At 44.8% G+C, this 18,876-nt stretch overlaps 1 protein-coding gene across 11 annotated transcripts in view; it reads left to right on the forward strand.

The window, feature by feature from the left end:
* The first annotated feature begins 430 nt into the window (after positions 1-430).
* The window catches only part of POU2F1 (POU class 2 homeobox 1), a 106,612-nt gene continuing 88,166 nt past the window's right edge, over positions 431-18,876 (forward strand). For 5 of the 11 annotated variants that reach the window (XM_040567439.1, XM_040567448.1, XM_040567401.1 and 2 more), the window contains exon 1: positions 1,859-1,963. In XM_040567439.1, coding sequence (XP_040423373.1) covers positions 1,900-1,963 — 64 coding nt within the window. In that variant the 5' untranslated portion in view covers positions 1,859-1,899. Of the gene's footprint in view, positions 1,503-1,526; positions 1,583-1,847; positions 1,964-18,876 lie in introns of those variants that run through there. The other 6 variants (XM_040567335.1, XM_040567486.1, XM_040567493.1 and 3 more) reach the window with 4 other exon arrangements.

Genomic DNA, 18,876 nt, shown 5'->3' on the forward strand with positions numbered 1-18,876 from the left:
ACCTTTATCTGGCACGGTGCAGCCACTGTGTGCTGCAGTGCTGGTATAACCTGGCCATAAAACTGGATTAACTGGCCCAGGAGGATCATGGCTGAGCAGAAGAGGGGCATGACAATATGCCTTTGTTTACATTTTCACTCCTGTGAGTTAAGCATAGATCTTCTGCATGACAAAGTGCTTAATTACCGGTAGGGAATATCATCTAATGAATGTGCAAGTGTAGAATTACAGCGTTAGGGCAAGGGTTTTGCTGTTTCATAGCACAGTCCATTTCCATTTCTGCTTTTGGCAGTATTGAGAGGTTATTTTATAATAGAAACAAACAAACAAACAAAAATAAAACAAAAGGAAAACCACAAAAAGTATTGCCAGAGGAACTTAATTTTAAATGAAAATACCAAGATTACCTCTTTGATTCGGATCTCCCAGAGAAACCATGCTGTGTCCCTCCCTCAGCCTTTCCTTTTGGGCTCTTCCCTGCAATGAAAAATTCCAGCAACCGCCTCTGATACAGTTCATAATTTCTTCAGCAACAGCCTGCAAGAATGGATTCTTGCTGGTTGATCTTATTCCATGACATCTTGAGCCCCAGCAGAAAATTCAGCTTGGACTCTGACCCGGTGAAGTTAATGACCCTTGGAAAACGTTAAGACCCGGTCCTCAATGAACACTATTGCACCTTCTGTTTGCTCTTCTTATGAATGCACGTTACAAAGCTTGGCGATAGCGTATATGTGGTGCAATATTAAGGCTAGGAATATTAGCAAGTTTTATTTTTGCTCTGCCAAATCTGTCAAGAGCCAGCAAAGTTCTGTCACTCAGCCTGCTTGGCTTATTGCTTGTTGGAATTTGGAAGTTCTGAATCTAAACCTGATTTGATTTGAATGTCTCTCTAGCCTCTTGTTATTTATGCTTCTTAAATGATGGGGGCACGAAGCCTGATTCCTTTTTCCTTTGGGTTTAGTGAAATTTGAGGTGGAAGAGGGCAAAACGCTCATTGGCGAAAGACGCCCTGTAAGCATGGCAGTGCCCACGTTGTGAGGTGCGTTGTGAGGGGTTCCTTGGAGACTGGTTTCCTTGTGTAATTGCTCTTTTCTGATGGAGTAACAGACTGCCACTCACACGCAGGACCGACGGCTGTTATTTCATTTTCCTCGTATTCAATTCCTTTTTATTCATAGGGGATTAATTTTGCCGGGAGCTCGGAGCGCACCTGTCTCACGGAGGCGGTTCCACTAATTTCCACCCCGCCACCTGCACAGACAGGTCTTTCGGAAGCGCCTCCTCAGCCTAAAGCCTTTATTCCATACAGCTTTTATTCCGAGACTCCTGCACTTCGTCCCTACACCGGGCTAACCGCTCCCTGGGGCGGCAAACCGGCCAACGGGTGGGAACAGCTCCCGCCGGCCGTTAACGGGCGGCAGCCTCCGTCCCCTCAGCACCCCGGGAGTGGGGGGGGGGGAGGGAGATCAGGTCAACCCGTCCCCCGGGACGGAGACCAGGTCAACCCACTCGCGGCAGCACGGGGGTTGGAGGGGGCAGCTGAAACGCGGCTCGCGCCTTAACGACGCCAGGGCCGGAGGTGAAGGGGCAGCGGCCGCGCGCCTGCGCGGGGGCGCACACGGAGGGGGGGGGGTGAGGACAGACGGAGCGCCGCGCGCATGCGCAGAGCAACGAGGGTGGGGGAGTGAAGAAGGGAGGGGGCAGGGGGAGGGAGGCTCGCGCAGGCGCAGAGCGAGGCGGCGGCGCCGTGGCTTGGCGGCTGCGCAGTGGGGGCGCGGAGGGGAGGAGGGGAAGGGAGCGGGGGGGGGGCCGCGCGCGGCGGGGGGAGGGGAGGGGAGGAGGGCGGGGGGCGGGGGAGGGCCCGCCGGGCGGCCGATTTTGGTTAAAATATTCAAAATGGCGGACGGAGGAGCAGCGAGTCAAGATGAGAGTTCGGCGGCGGCGGTGGCGGCAGCGGCAGGTAATCATTACTGCGTTTTACATATTCATATTCATACTCGCACACGCGGCCCCCCCGCCGCCCGCCCGCCCCGCTTAGCATAATTTATTAGTACTCCGGATTATTATAATTAACGGCGCAGGAGGGAGCGGGAGGGGGGGCGCGGGGGGGAGAAGGAAAGCAGCCTCCCCGTGCGGGCAGGCACACACACACACACGCGCGCACACACACACACGCACACACACACGGGCACACACGCACACGCCGCCCGCCTGCCTGCCTCCCTCCATCCCTCCCTCTCCTGCCTCCCTTCCTCGCACCGAGCCGGGCTCGCAGCCGCCCCGCACCGCCGGGGCAGCGGGGACACGGGGGGCGGCGGCGCCGCCGGTGGGGTCGGGGAGGGGGGGGGGGGGGCAGCCAGGAGGAGGAGGAGGAGGAGGAGGGAGGAAGGCAGGCAGGCAGGCAGGCCGGGGGGGGGGGGGGTGTCCCTACTCCCCCAACCCGCCTGGGTTCCCCCAGCCCTCCTGGGTTCACCCCCCTTTTCCCCGCACGCCCCCCCTCTAAAAGCCGCTTGGCCCCGGGGGCGGCCGCCGGTGCCCCGAGCGGGGCAGGAGCAGCACGGGGGGGCCGGGGGTGCTGGGCCCACGGGGGGGCTGGCGGAGGGAGGAGGGCCGGGGAGAGCCGCCCCCCCCCCCCCCCCCCCCTCGGCCGGGGTTATTTCCCCCAGGGCCTGCAGGCGGGGGGTGGTTGGGTGCGGATGGCCTCGAGGAGGGGGGAGGGCGGCGGCGTGCTTCGCTTTTATTATTATTATTATTTTTATTATTATTTAAAGCCGCCCCCCCTCCCCCAAAGGGCAGGCTCGACGCGGGGTGACTGCTCTTTTTGGGGTGGGGGGGGTGCGCGGAGTTTCTCCGTGCCCCCCTCCGTCGCCCCCCAGCCGCTCTTTACCCTGTTTCCCCTCGTCTCCCTGTTCCCCCCGCAGCCCCCGCACCCCTTCCTTCCCCCTCCTTTCCCCCTTTTTTCCCCTTCTTGCCCCATTTTCCTCCATCCCCTCCCTGCGTGGTGCCGGCAGCCGCGGTGGGCTGGCGCTGGGGGTGCGGGTCCCGGCTCCCCCCCCCCCCCGCTTCCCATTCCCCTTCTCATTTGAATAATGTCTAATTCGGGGAGGTTTATATTATTGAAATGGCTGCCCGGCTTTCCCCGCCTCTCATGTTTAGTAATTCAGACCTTTAATAACAGCCACTCAGAGCTCAACGCCGTGTTTATATTTTACATTCGCCCCATGTGCTTTTGTGGTTCAATATGATTCTTCTTTCTCGCTCTCGCTTTTTAAAAATTTTCTTGGCAACCCACAGGGCCCCGAGATCAAACCCAGGCTGTGCGAGGAGAGGAGGGGGGAGAGCTAGGCCCTGGCTCCTCTGGCAGGCGCCTAGGCCTCACTCTCTGCTGCTTGATTTATTTACTAATAACCAAAATGACCCCCCCCCCCCCCCCCAATCTCTTCTCCACCCCTGCCAGCAAAAACAAAACCCTCCTGGGGCTTGAGCAGCATCAGATCTGCTCATAGATTCTCAAACACTCATGTCTTTTAAATAAGAAGCTTATTTTTAATTTATAGCAACTCAAGACTGTAAAGCTGTTCCTTTCATATCTGCTTTTCAGAGGCTTGGGCATTTTTGGTCCCTTTGTCCTTGATTCTTTTCCTTAAAGGAGAGTTGCTTCTAATTTACGTTTCCTGGCACTGAGGGAGCTGTGGAAGACACACTCAAAATCTAAACAGCTTTCCTCCTCCCTCTGAACACAAACAGAATTGAATACATTGGGGATAATCTTATTCACCTTTTTGCTTAGTGTGGATTCAGTTTAACAGTGCTGTGTGTCAGATGCTTTTGTCGCTGCTTGTATCTCTGACTGCTCTGGTTGGTTGTTTTTTTTTTTTTTTTCCATTTAGATTTGGCTTTCAAGACAGAAGATGCTACTAGGCAGTACAGGGTCTAGAAAGGAAGATAAGTTTGCTGTGATTGTGCCCTAAGACCACCAAGTGAAAATTGAAATTAATCCTCTTAAATTATCTAGAGTAGTTCAGTGTTAAACCAGATATTAGGCTACTTAGAAAACAAATGGACTACTTTATTAGGAAGAAGCAGTAATTCTTATTCATGCAGGTATGGGTTTCAGATCTGAGAGAAAAAAAAAAACAAAGGTTTTCATTCATGACCATTGTTTTTTCCCCATGGAGAAAAAGACCCATCAGCAGGGTTCTTCAAAGTAACTGAGCCAGATTAGCATGTAAACATTTCTGAAACATGCCCAGGGAGAGTTCACGTACAAATGCAGGCAGTGTGTTTTGCAGTCTGGTACTAAATTTAATTTGTATCAAAATACTAAGCTGCAGCTAATGAAAAGCATTTTGGTTTCAAAAAATAATAGCTCAGATTATTTATCCTTTTTCTTCACCCTTGGTGAAGACAGGCCTTGAATACTACAGGAAAAAAAAAATCTGCGGAAGCGGTAATGAGACTGTTCAGGTGACTGACTGTTTCACAGACCAAGAGCACAAGGCTGGCTGGACAAAAAGCAGTAATATGATTTCATGCCTTAAATAGCATATGTTTTTGCACTCGCTTCACAAGATGTGGTCAAGCCGATGATGTCATTGGCCAGAGGACAAGGTGCAGTTAATTTGATTTATTGACCTGGGGTGAGGTGTAGCACTGAAACCTTCTCATAGGGAAACCATTTATCTGAGGACAATTTCCTTTATAGCAGCAATTTAACCACTGCTGAGACTGTAGATATTTTATCCAGGATGATAAAAATGTACATTGCATCTTGCAAACAAAATTTCTTTGTCCCTGACGTTTTAGTAATTTTTATAGAACAGAATACTGGACAGTGGCCTTGTGCAGTCTTACAGCTGAGCTGGGGTTTGACTCCAAATTCAGTTATTTACATGCCAAAATATGAATGCATTTCTCTCCAACATACATTTGTGTGCCTGCGTCGTAGCTTAAAATTTTACTTCAACATCCCAGTTGATGCGCATAGAAATGTGTCTTCAGCAGTGAAGCCTATAGGCAGCGTGCTAGTGCGAAGTCCCTTTTCTCAAACCCTGGCCTCATCTTTGCTTGTTGGAAGGTGCTACGGCCAGTGTCGGGGTACTGCTCCTCAGTCTTGAGCAAGGACTGCTATGTTACTTTCCTGCCGATGTGTGTCAGATTTGAAGCTGCTTCTTGGGTCTTCTCTGTCACTGGTAGGAGAATAAAAGAAACATTTTTTTCTTCCCTATGGACTACCTGGCTGTGGTGAGGGTGGAGGGTTGCACTGCTGCTTTAGTGCTTGCTAATTTTTGCAAGGGGGGTATGTTCTGGTACTTTGGCTGTCTCTTAAGCTTTTATTCTATCAGGGACAGAAGCAGGAAGGCTCATCCTCCCCATTAAGTAGTTCTACTGGCTGATTGCCTCTGCTTAGTTATTAAGGTGGTTCTGCCTCTTTGTTTTCGCCTCAAAACTGACCACGACTGACCAGTCTAGCAGCCGGTTGGAAGAAAAGGTTAAGCTGTGTCAGTAGCCATGCTGCCACATGAAGCGCAGAACTGGGAAGATGTGTGGATATGTGTCAGTGTGGTAACACCATCAGCTGCGGGAGCTAGAGCTTAACTCCTCCCTTCTGAGAAGGAAAAGGAGAGAACCTGAGCTTCCCACCCTGTCATCTTGAGGGAAAAATCTCGGTTTTGCTGTCACTAGCAATTTCTCAGAGATTACCCTGCAGTAATAATTCAAGCAAATAAGTGTTATACTGACTTCCTGATGTTGAACGTGGATAGCTTCTGGATGCTTGTCTTAGCAAGTAATGGTGATGATGTCTGGAGTTGCCTCAGTTGACGGAATCAGTGAGGTAACCTTCAGCTCCGTCTGTCCGTTAGGCCTATGAAGCACCGGCATATCCTCTGTTAGGAGTCTCTTCGGCTGTGTGAGGAACTGTTCTTCCTACTTGTGGTCAATCCCAATAATACCCTGAAAAATGAGATCCTGACCGCTACTGTCACTTAAATAATTATCGTCAAAGTTTAGATGGTAAATCCCACGTTTAAAGCAGGCTGTTTTTGCTGTTTTCGTTCTGTTCAAATATGCAAAGATGCATAGAACATCCTGTCCAGAATGCTGTTGATTGATCTGCCATCCAGCCTCTTTCTTTTAAATAGTGTTTTTTTTTCCAGAGACACGTTTATTTTATCTCCCGATTCTCTGGAAAAATTGCAGTACTTGTTTGTACTATGAAATAATGTATTCATTTGCCTTCCTCAAATTTTAGAGTTCAAGACTTCAAAACAATTGCAGCATTTTTAATGTGTATGTATCTAGTCAGCTTATTTTTGTACTGTTTTTTTTCCCCAGCAGTACTCTCAATTCCCCTCAAAGTGTTGTTGCCAATAAGACAATCTTGATATCGATGTTTTATACAGCTGACAATTAGGCAGTTACTTACAGTTATGGCTTTCTTATTTTTATCTTGAGAGAATAAGTGGCAGTTCTGGCAAATGACTGTTTCATGACACATTTTCAATCTCTGTGACGAAGTTGTTGTCAAAAGAAGGGGTTGAATAAAATTAAGCATGACTTCAAATGTGATATGCGTGGTTTGGGTGCTTAAGCTAGTATGTGAATGAGAGGCCAGCTCATGTTGCTGGATAGACTTACAGTGCTGGCTGGCTGCTGCTGCAGAGATTTGCTTCTCTGTTGACAAATTTTCCCACCCCTTTTCCTTTTGTGCTGCATTGCAATACAGGCGAGTTAAGCGTGGGTTTCGCTGGACTGAGTGTGGGAGGGTTGATAAAATTAAGGGAAGATACCAGTCTTGGTTAGTGTATATTGAGCAATTGCTCTTTTTTGCTTGAAATTGTTTGACAATTGTTAATTGAGGAAAAAAATGCACATAAATACATTTTCCTTTCTATAGTTCTTTGTGTTAAATTTCTTGAGTTTTATGAATTGACCCTCACGATGCTTCATGTGTGCTTATTTTTCTCCCCAGAAGTAGAAATAATTACTTACAATTTCAGTGTTATTCCTTTCTCTAGCTTCTTATTCCACAACTGCCTAGCAAATACCTGCTGTTGCTAACATAACTGTGTCGGAAACTACAATGCACCAGAAAGGTCAAAGTCTTTGCAAAAGGGTTTTTTTATTAGACTGCTGCTGGCTAATTGAATCAGTTTGGGGTTAACAAACAGCGCAGCTGAGTGACGAGGTGGTGGTTTGGTATAGAGGATTTAGTGGGTTCCAATCCCGAGTTTGCCACCAGCTTTGCTTGCTTTGCAGTCCTGGGCTAAATCCGTGTAATGGGAATGATAGCGAACCTTTTCACAGGGGTGTTACCAGGGGAATAATTAGCTAATGTTTTATAGCGCTTCCGAAGATAAGAGGACTGTGATTCTTCTGTTTGTGCGTGTGATTGTGCGAGCTTGTGCCCAGGTTAGACTTTGCTCAGGATGTTTCGGTGCCGACACGTTCGTGTCCCCTCATCAGCGGTGGAGGACTCCTGTTGTAAAGGCACAGATTACTGTCAGTTCTAACTACGCCGTGATGTAGATCTGCTGTAGGGTATGCAGTTCGGTGACAATTTAAATCAGCCTGAGTCTGGCCTCCTCTCCCTGTGTGTTCCTGCCCCCTTCTCTGCGCTGGTGCAGATGCTTGCCTGACTCCTTTGCTGAGCGAGTTCAGGGAATTAAATTGGCAGAAAACAACCCTTGCCAAAAATAATGAATAGGTTTTTTGTTGGTTTAGCTCTCTGAACTGGCTTACAATGCGATTAGACAAATAGCAGGGCCAATGAAGGAAGGGGACAAGAAGCACATATGTTGACTCGAGTCTTCTCGTAATTTCATTCTATCTGATGGCTTTCCCGTTGGCAGAAACGAGGAGTCATGCTCTCAGCAGCATGATCATACCTCTTCCTTGGCGCCGGTCCTGGCGCCTACTGATTTCCAGGATGCTCAAGTTTAACTTGCTAACCTGGTGGAAAACTGGCCCGAGATAATTTTAGATCTTTGCTTTAGTGGATTGAAATCAGCTCAACAAACACCTAAAGCTGTGTTAAGGCCAGTGCAGGAGGGAGGGTGGGTGAGCAGTGTGGGTGAAAGTGGAGGAAGAAGGGGAAAGAAGGAAGAGAAGTGAAATTTCCTCTTTTCAGAAGCAGCAGCGAGTATTTTTGTTAGCTTAGTTGTATAGCTTCACCTTTAGGTTGACGTAAACCACTGCGAAACCTCAGCTGATGAGCTCAAGGTGATCTCCAGTGGTGCTGACCCAAGGGAAGCAATGGGGTGTAGGGCCACGGGTGCTGTGCAGCACCTCCTATTCTAGGAGCAGGCTGTACAGAGATGTCCGAAACTGGTAATGAAACTGCACTTAAGCAAAAGAGTGGCTTAGAGACCAACAGATGCTGACAATTTGGCATGGCTTATGCTGTCGCAGGTATGATTGCATTAATGGTAGTCATGGCAGAAACGCTCAAATAAAAATTGTGAATGAGACCTCAAAGTGGCTCTTGTTGGTTTAGTGCTGCTTGCGGTGAGACAACCCTAAAAAGACTGTGGCTCAAAAGGACATACTAACAAAAGTACCTGGGAAGTTACACACGCTGTTACTTTTGCTAAATTTCTGACTGATATCCCTGCTTCAGCCATTTAACATGATCAGTCTGAGACATGATCTTTCCTATAAATTGTGACATTGTGGCAACGAACCTTTTGCTCATCATCTTTTTTTTTCCCCCTTCTTCCCAGAAATTAGATTTGGCTGTATAGAAATGAAGTAGCATATGGCAGTCTCTGTAAAATGACAGTGTTTGACACTGTATGGCATGGCACAAAGTTTTTGGAAAATGAAGACGTGAACAGCTAAATTACTAAAATAGTAAATACTGTGGAAGACTTAAAAAATACATGCACAAAAACCTGTTGAATGATGGTGGAGATGTAGCTTGTTTCCTTTTTCCCTTCTCCTTTTCTTTAAGGCTCAAGGGCTGTTGGGAAGCCACCATCCCTTCTGCAGTGAGCTCCTTTGCTGTTTGTTCTCTTTGTCCTTCTGATGATTCAGTTTTATTTGAAAAATACCATGTGACTTAGTAATTTGTGCCTGACCATACCAGTGTGAAGTTGTAGCTTTATACTGCTTGGATATAGCCCAAGGGGAGGAGTATACAGTGAATAAAGGTAGAAATGACTCAGACATTTGATGAATCACTCATTTCTATATTATTAGTTAATATGGTCTGCTGAATGAGAAATGTGCTTTAAGTTTCTTTCAGGAGTCCTGTTGCAAAGATGCCTTTCTATTTATCCATAATTCTTTTCTTACCTGCTGATCTTTAGTACAGCAGCTTATCTCTTCTGTTTCAATTTTCAAAGGTAGGTTTAAACAGGTAATTGAATTTGATTATTTCTAAGGCTGCGGAGATACAGCAATGCCAGGAAATGCTGCCCCTCTCCCTCCCAACCCACACAAGCGTTTCCCACCCTGTCCTCCAGCACACATACACACACCCATGCTTGTAGATGCTTTGGAAAACGTATGGGAAAGCTTGGGCTGCGGACAGTTTCTTCTAGCTCTAATTGTAGCAGGAAAGTCGTCATTGCTTCTGACTGCTGGAGTTTGTTGTTCCCTTGCATCTGTTGATGGGGCTGCCCGTGTGGGTGCTGTCTAATCCATTTGGGTTAAAATTAGCTGGGTTAGCAGGGACTGTGGTCGAAGCTGCCTGGAGTCACCCAGATAATTCTGATTGAAATCTGTGAGTGAGGGATCGGCTGAGTTGCTTTGTCATCATACCTGAGGGTACAGTTCATGTTACACTTAATCCAATTTAAGGGTGGGTTGCTGCCAAAAAGAAGTAGGAACAGAGGCAGGAAGAGTAGGGGGCTGTCACTTTTTGGACTATTGTTTGTTTCAATAAAGCCTATGTAAAACTGGCAGAAACGGGGTGGGATCCTGGGGAGAAACAGGCGGTAGGGGGGATAAGGGAGCAATAACTTTCCATTTGTAATGTTTGTTCCAAGGGCTGGAAGTATGTGGCTTTCCAATGGTACTTTTTAATTGACTTTTTGTTGATCTGAACTACAGAATGTAAATTATGAATGTGTCCAATACCTCAAGCAAAACGGGGGGCTTACTAGTTTCCCTTAAACAGGCTTTGTCATAAGGTTATCTTTACTTGCTGTTTCACTTCAGTCTGAATATCGTTTAGGAAAGCTTTTGGCAACAAAGCTGGTTGAACATGGGACCTCAGGAGTACCTTTCAGAACAGCTGAGAATCTACTCTTTTGTGTATTTGCTTAGGCCAGGTCTAGCAGCTTCTGACTTCAAATCAGTCACACATGGCAAGTTGCTCGAATCACATCACTGCTATCCTTTATCCGACTATTATTTTACTGCCAACACAGCTACTCTTTGGTTAGGCTGGATGTGCCACAGTAAGGAAGAAGCCTTCGGCTGCCAGGGTGCACCACTTCCTACCAGATTTAGCCAAGCACTGCCCTCGAAGACTGGTGAAGTAGCAGCAGTTGTAGGTCAGACTTCTGTGAGTTATCGAAAGAGGAGACATCCACTGGAAAAGCGTAAACTAGAAACCTTATAATTTTCCAATGTTGTCTTTACTCAGTTTTGAAAAAAACAACGATTTCCTAGGGCTACAGATTTTTTTTTTACATCTCAGTTCTAAACTGTTTTCAAACCTCAGCTGCTTACATGTTTCTGTCTGTGCACGGTACTACAAAGCCGGGCTAAGCAGACAGTTGCATGTTGTTCTTCACCTCTGGCTCAGGTGAGCACAGAGCTGCAAATTCTTGGCATTTGGGAGCATAACCAAAGGCACTATCCCTGTGCTTGTCCTGCTTTTACACCTGTACCCGGGTGTCTGCTGTTGACTGCTGTTGGAGGAGGGTCAGATAGATCTTCGGTCCATGGTGATTTTGGTATTTTCTTCTTTCAAACAAATAGGAGACACTTTCCTACTAATTCTCAGTCCATTTTAGGTTTTGTGGGTGGTTCTCTTCCTATCCCGAAGTGCTCATCAGCATCACAAAAGAGTTCAGGAAACATGATGTTCTGTGCATGTTCTGCATGTTTCCAGCTCTGTGGAGCAATCTGGGGTTGCCCCTGGGTCTTCCCTACTAATTGCTTGCATGGGAACCAGAGAACTGGAATCTCTTTTTGATGTCCCATACTTTGTGAGGATACGGGAAAGAAAAGAGGGTGGGTGTTAAACATTCAGCATTTGTTACTACTGCATGGAAAGGATCCACAGCTGAGCAGATTCTCAGCTCTGTGAGACCCACTGAGGGTCTTGAGCGTATTCTAGAGCTAGCCTATGGGCAGAGACTTCAGAAATCTGCAGAATTTTGGTTTTTGTTTTACTTGGAGATTACTTCTTTTCTCATTATAGCAGGAGACAATGGTGTTGTAAAGAATATCTCAGAGTTTTGAGAGGTAGAAATGCTGTGCTCTATCGTGATAGGATTTAATTTGTTTGGGAACCTACTTGCAGCACGGTTGCACCTTATATGGTTCTGTTCTGTGGTGCAGCAGGGACTCGCTCAAAATCTGCTGAGGACTGACTAAAGCCCACTGTCACAAAACTTCCAGAGAATGCGACTGAGCTGTGCCTGTGCTGAAAAACTACTTCGTTAATATTGTTTCCAACGTAGTTAAAATAGAAAATGGATCCAGGAATGTTCTGTAACACTTTTAACAGCATCTGTAGCAAACACAACTATGTATTAACAGCGAAGTTTAAAGTGTATAGCATTGAATTTGAATGCTTATCATTTTTTCTATGTTTTTAGATGAACTCTGCAGCAGTAGAAAGGATTTGCTGTGTGGAAGTTTGAATAAAGGCATGAAGAGTTAGAACAGTTGCTTTGCATCTTAAAGCTGCTAGAGCTTTTCAGCTTGGTTTGCTGGGGAGAAAGGAGGGGCAGGTAGAGTTTCTTTGCATTGTGGTGTCTCTGTCAGGATTGCAGGTGGTGTGGGCGTCTCTAAAGATCTTAAAAATAAATAAATCAGTTGGTGCTTCTTTTAACGGTATTGACAAGTGAATAATATGAGGAAAAAATACCACATACAAAGATGTGCCAGCAGTTCTGTCTCATTCCCCATATGTAGGGTTAATGTAAGCAAATGTTAGGCTTGACAGAAGGGGTAAACCTCATTCCACAAGCTCATTTAAAAGTTGCATAAAAAGCTCTCCGAAGTCTTGAGACAATCCGTAATTTTCTGTGTGCGCTCAGAGAAGACACATTCGTTTTTAGTTGCTCAAGGGATCAGTTAATCTGTCAATCTCTCAAAAAGCAAAATTAACTGCGGGCAGAGTGGTATCTTTTCATTATTTACTGAGGTAGTGATTTCATATGATGTGGGGCTGAGCTAGAAATGCTCTATTTACAAATGAGGAAGGGAATTCACTGCCATTTGTCGTGTATTCACATCACAAGTAGGTCTGTAAATTGTATAGCACAGACACTTCAAGAAATTTAGGATTATAGAGAAGCTGAGAAATCTGAACGTGTTTCTGGCATAACTTGCTTGAGGTTTTATCAACTTACTTGCTGCTTTCAGTTTTCCAAGGTTGTGGCAGTTATATTAACTGTACTTGGTGTATTAGGATTTATGCCTGTGTACACCAATGATTATCACCAGTGGTAGCATCTGTTCCTAAGGCTTTTAAAAACATTCGGAAGGCATGCTCATTTCTTTGCTCATTTCTGTGCTGGACAGTTTTTGTGTAATATACAGTCAAGTGTGGGCAGTTGTTTCCTGAGCACACTTCATGCTGTGGATGGGTAGTTAAACCAGGGATCTTCCTGCTGCACTCGTTCTGGTAGCGGCCATCATTCTTGGTTATGTGTGATTGTATTAGCAGAACATGAAGATAAACACGTGGGATACAGCTGTCTGCTAATCATCTGTTTCTGAAACTCCTTGCTTTGTTTGCGTTCCCTGCTGTCTCTAATGCTCATTTGTTGAGACGAGCTTTATAAAGAGCGGGGACTGCAGAGGCAGATTACCTCTGTACTTCTGTCCTTCGCTTTTGGTGTCATCAGGGTGCTTGATAGCAAGAGAGGAAGGGTCCAACAAAGGCATGAAGCCGGGACAGAAACATGGTGCTGTTGTTTAGTTGGTAACCTGGACAGTTTTGTTTTCTTAAAGCTGACAGAAAACATCAGTGCATACTGAAACGGTGCCGACAGGTTGACTAATTACATACGGTTGTGTGGAAGTGTTCTCGGGTCCAGCAGAAATTTGTAGATTGCTCTGTAAGAACCATTGAGGTAGCAAATAAATGTACTTTGTACTTCACTATATAGCGTGGTCTGTTCGTTAAAATTCCTTTTGAAATGATTGCTTTGGTGCTAATCAACTCTCCTCAAGGTTGAACTACAAAATGTTGTACGTGGTATTACTGACCTGAGTATGTGATGTTAAAGCTCCTAGATTTTTATTCAGCAAGTTATTAAGAAGAAGTTAATGTGCTGTTCTAATGCTGAGAGATTTATTTTAATAAATGCCACAACTGATGCTGCAATTTCAAATACTTGTGCCTTTAATACTTAACCGTAAGTCAGAAAGCTAAGCGTGACCTGATAAATCGTTGTATTGACTGCCTAGCTTTTTTGGAAAAGATTTAATTTCTGAAGCTTTTACATTTGTTTGCAAACGGTGGCGGACTGGGTATGGCAGCCATTCCTCATGGAAAAGGGCTGTTTAGAGGAAAGGGGTGAAGTTTTTATTCGCAAGACGACTGCTCTGCGGCTGCTTGTAGAAGCCTGCGGATTTGATGCACTGCATTTAGCGAGTGCGTGAACAACACCCAACTGGTGTTTGAAGGCTCTGCTGGGGCAGCCCTTAAACAAAGGAGCTGTGGGCTCCCTGCCTTAGATTTTTTTTCCCCCCTTGGAGTCTTTCTTTACCCCGTGTTTCCTATTGGAACAGAGGTTTGTTGTATATGCCTGCAGACGCGTGCGTAGGGGAGGAAAGCACAAATAGAAAAATTGCTCCGCGCTGAAAAAACCGATGAGTGCTGCGGAAGAAACCCATCAGTTTTTCAATTAGACCCTTTTCATCACGTGTATACTTTACCGGGCCTCTTTATACGTGCCTGAGCGTTTAAAAAGTCTCACGCCAGGTGAACGAGATGTGAGGTATTGAAAAGGCCATTTACTCACAGCAATATCTGATTGCCTGCGCTGCTGAATCGCTGCGTGTTGGAGTAAGCGTGTTGCTTTGTGGCAGCCCAGGTGCTCCCGGCTTCTGCAGGGGAGGCAGGACTGGGCTGGAGACTGGCCAGTTGCCATGGCAACTAGTATGATGTCATGAATTCAGAGCGGTGACTTCACTGCGGTCTGCTTTATCTTCATCCCCAGCTTCATTGCTGGGTGATGCTCTGGCTGGGTTATTAAATGTAATGGCCACTAACGTCATCTAGGCCGCTCCAATTAAACCTGATTGCCGCTTACCCCCAAGTCTGGGAAACTGACAGCTTGCATTTGTGTTTTTCTCAACTCCTTTAGCTCTATTAGCCTGAAAAATTTGCTGGTATGTTAGGAACGAGGAGGAGAATCAAACCTTTAAAACCTGAAAACGCAATGTAGCAGTGGCCAGTTGTCTCTTCTCCCCGAGGACTTTGTTCAATTCTGGCTTGCCTTTCTTTGTCCTGTTCTTTTCTGAAGCAGGTGAAGTATTTTCCTAGTCTTGTTTCAAGGATTTGTTGACCTGCAAATTGCACCAGGAAACTTCCTGCCCATCAGCCTTTGGAAATGGTCAGCTGCTTTCTGCTCCGCGAGCGCTCCCATTTATCACTGGGCCGCGCACCTCCATTTCCCAGGTAGCAGGGCTGGCTGTTCGCTGCCTGCTCTCGCCCATCCTCCATTGCTTTCTGAGAGCCGAAGGAGTATTTAGCATTTTTCCTGTATTTGTAAAGAGATATGATTTCCACGTTTAGCCCCAATAAAATGTGAATAAAAACATCGAGCTTAACTAGGTGCATTTATTTTGTTGACATAACTGTGTATCTGTTTAGAGCTGGCTTAATGGCTTAACTCAAAGGTTGCCTGAGACTTCGAGGCCATCTGACTTCTTGCATTATCAGTGAATAGCACAAAGCGTATTAGAGTGGCATGCCAGGTATTTTTTTTACAGCCTTTTTGCATTGGCAAGGAAAAGATTCTTCACCTTTGGCTTAGTTTGACAAAGGTGGTTTCTGTATATAGATAGGGCCCGAGTTTGTTGTTATTAGAAAGGCTTTCAGCACTTCTAACAACAGAAAATGTAGGATGTGTGGATTTCTTCTTGTGGCTTACTACTGCAGTTATTTGCATTAAATTGTATTGAGCATATATCCATTTAGGTGAGGTTAGAATTAAATGACCTCTTCACATTTTTCTTCCTCTGAAGAAAGATGGAGACTTGAAACACATCCACTAGCAAATGGGAGGATGTCACAGACAGCCTGTAAGGAAGATGAAAAACATATCAGGAAAATTAAAGTTGCAGTTGTCTCTCTGCAGACGAGAAAAAAGATATCCTGTGTAGCCTGTCATTTCTGATGAGCATATCATGGAAGTTGAATTCTGGCATGCTGCAACTGGAGTTAAAAATGTGATTGAGATGTTTTTGTAATGAGCTCCTAATACAGAGCAGGCTGCAAAATGCTGTTGCAGGTGCTGTTGTTCCCATTATCTAAGTGCAGAGGTCCTGTGCTTGAAGATTTGCTGGTTTATGTTGGTAACAGTTGTGCTTAGTAGCTTTTTTCTTTAATCACCATAAATGTGCTATTGCTAGGATAGCTTGTGTTAAAATCTCTAAATACTTTTTGAAAAACGCAAACATTTTTATCGTGTTATAATGCCTGTGCACATGGAGGGTTTTATTAATTTGAGAGTACTGGTATGATTTGATTGCTAAAGCTTTTGGTCTTTTGGTCTAAAGGCTAGGTTTATATGATTCTCAGAGTAGCATTTTGTAATTTAGCTGTTAATTTTTTTCTTTCTATTCATTTCTAAACACTAAAGCACTGGAAGGAATACAGCTTCTTAATGACACACTGACGTAACTAACTATGCATGAAAAATTGCTAACTCAAAACTCAAACTTTTTAGTCACATGGAGATTAGATCATTCAGTTCCCAGCAGTGTATGCATGAACTAGTGTTACATTTAGAAATAGTATTGTGGCAGTTAAAGCTAGACTGAATAAATATATGAATATATATTTATATGCGTGTGGAATTTATTATTTAATTATTTTTAATTATTTTTTTAATATATTGTTTATTATATTTATATGCACGTGGAATTTAAAGCTCTGGACTGCAGGTGTCTTGGCAGTGGAAATTCTTCTGAAGTGAAAGGGGAGTGTAGGAAGTTCTTCTGGAATGCTTGGGAAAAATGATCACCTTAAACTGAAGTCTGAAAAAGAATGACAACTTGGAATGGAAAAAAAAAAAAAATCAGCTTTACTGTGCAAGTCTTTTTACTGTCCTTAGTGTCCAGGCTTATGGCCTGTCTGCAATACATAGACCAGAAAGGAACCTGCTGCTGTTTCTTTCAAACTTAACTTCTAAGAGAACAGGATGATGAGAGTCATGGTGGGGAGGAAGCAACAACAACCTCCCCCTTGTGTGTGTGTGTTTTTGTTGTTTTTTTAAACTAATAAATTAAACAACATAAACTGTCGATGCTCTTTATTCTGCTACAGATTATTCTATGAGGGCCAGTTATGTTCTATTTATTTAGAAAATAAATAAGCTACTTGGAATGACCTCAGTTCTGTGTTGTTGCTTCTATGTGAAAATACAGTATAAAAATGAAGCAGTACATTAGTACTTATTCACATTAGAGACTTCTACGTGCTGGGCTTATACGGAGTCTAGAATCCATCTTGCAATTTACTGCCAGCGCTGGAATCGCATGAGAGAGTGGTAATGTTGGTGGAAGTATGTCGAAGTAAGTAGCTTGCATTTCATGATACAGTGGCTAAAAGTGGCTTGAGTTTGCCTTTGTTCAGGGGTTGGGGATAATGGTGGTGGTTTGGTACTTCTGGCTGCAGCTTTGAAGACTTTTTTCCCCAGGTCAGCAGCTACAAAAGGATTTGGATGAAAAGAGCTAACGTGCTTGTTGTGTAGGTCACTTGGCCTGTTGCACAGCCCGGAACCAAGCATGCTTCAGAATCAGGATGTGTGAAAGAGGAGTTAACAGAGGAAAGCAAAGACTTGACTGAGGGAGGCTGCTCGCTACTGCAGAAAGGTTAGGAGGCTGCAGGTATCAGGGAGGTGTTCGGGGACACTGCCCGGTAGAAAGCTGAGCTTCTAAACTTGATCATGCTCAGGGGTCCTGCCCGACCTATCAGCAGGTCCCTCCGTCACGATTCTGCATATCAGGAGATGTTACCCACCAGTCCTGTGCCGCTTCTGGATGCGATGGACAACATCGCAGGTAGAAAGACACCTCTTTAAAGGTGTCCTGTCCTCTAATAATGAAATCTGCCTTTAGAGGACAGGGTTTTATTGGCTTCATAAATTGCTACATGTCTTGCAAAGACCTACATAGAAAATTCTATATATCACTTTATGATGCAGTAAGGGCTTGAAACTTAATGTTTTGCAAGCAATCAAGAGAGTCTTCCTCAGTGCAGGGAGGCTGGCCTTGCCGAGGTTTTTCAAAGTTCTCATATATATTTTTTTTTTTTTGTAAAACACATGCAGCATTAATTGGGAGCTTTGCAGGAACGTCCACGATGAGCTTGTGAATGGAGGCGTGGGATTCTCCCCCGCACCTAGGTCTGCAGCTGGGAGTGCTGCAGGGTGCTGGGGTGACACGGTTATCTCGGCCTCAGCAGGCCGCCTGGCTCACTCTTTCTGCAGCTCTCATTCAGATTACCCGGCAGCCCTTGTGCTTTGCTATGATCAAACGATACAGCGCTCGCGGAAAAATGTGCTGCTCAAAGCTCTGTGTGGCTCCTGTAGCCAACTTGATCTATACAATGGGAAATAGGAAAGCCTTTTTTATCTGATTAAACAGCCAACTTTGGCATGAAATCTCCTTTTTAATATCAACTTGCTGGAAGTGCTATGACAATAAAAATACTTTTTTTCATTGTTGGGAAAGCAAAAAAATAACACTTCCTCGTTTCATGTATTATTGCCAGAGTGTTCTTTGACATTCTTTGGGTTTAATCATCAGATGTGATAGCATGGTTGTACTTTTTGACTTGCTATTAACTGCCAGCATCCATGCTACGTGCGGATGCTTTCCTGGTGACCTCAGCTATTGTTTCTTCTTGCTCACTATATTGATGTTAAATTAATTGATAATGAAATGATACATGTTTCAGCAGTAATCATTAAATTACAGATATTGAATCATCAGTTTAGGAAATTACTGTGTCTGTTTTAACAGCGAGACTCCCCTGTATCCCTGTTTTTTTTTAGTTTTCCGTCTGCAAGGTGTGTTTGCTGGAGTAAAAAAAAAAAGGCATTTTTCAGTAGTTTGTTAATACAGAGTTCGTCTGTCCTTTTGACATTAAGCCCTGATTTTACTGAAACAAACATACCATTAGCAGTTGAAGTGCTGTGTTCCCATGCATCTTATTTTGTCCCAAAGCACAGTAGAAGGTACTGTATTCAAGGCACAAACCTGAGCAAACAAGCTATTGTAATAACACACTCAGAAAGAAAGGGTGATGGTTTGCTATAGCCCTTGGGGGATTTCCAGTTCATTACGTAAATGGTCTTAGGACAAATAAAGTTCCGAGTCCAGAACTTTCCTTTAAAAATGAATGTAAATCTTGGGAAATAGCTTGCTCACTGACACACATGTGAATGATATTTTAAAAGCAAAAATATACGTGGTTGACAGGATAAAGTTTGATAAAGCTACCTGTAT

This window comes from Cygnus olor, chromosome 1, assembly GCF_009769625.2.
Source record: "Cygnus olor isolate bCygOlo1 chromosome 1, bCygOlo1.pri.v2, whole genome shotgun sequence".
NCBI lineage: Eukaryota > Metazoa > Chordata > Aves > Anseriformes > Anatidae > Cygnus > Cygnus olor.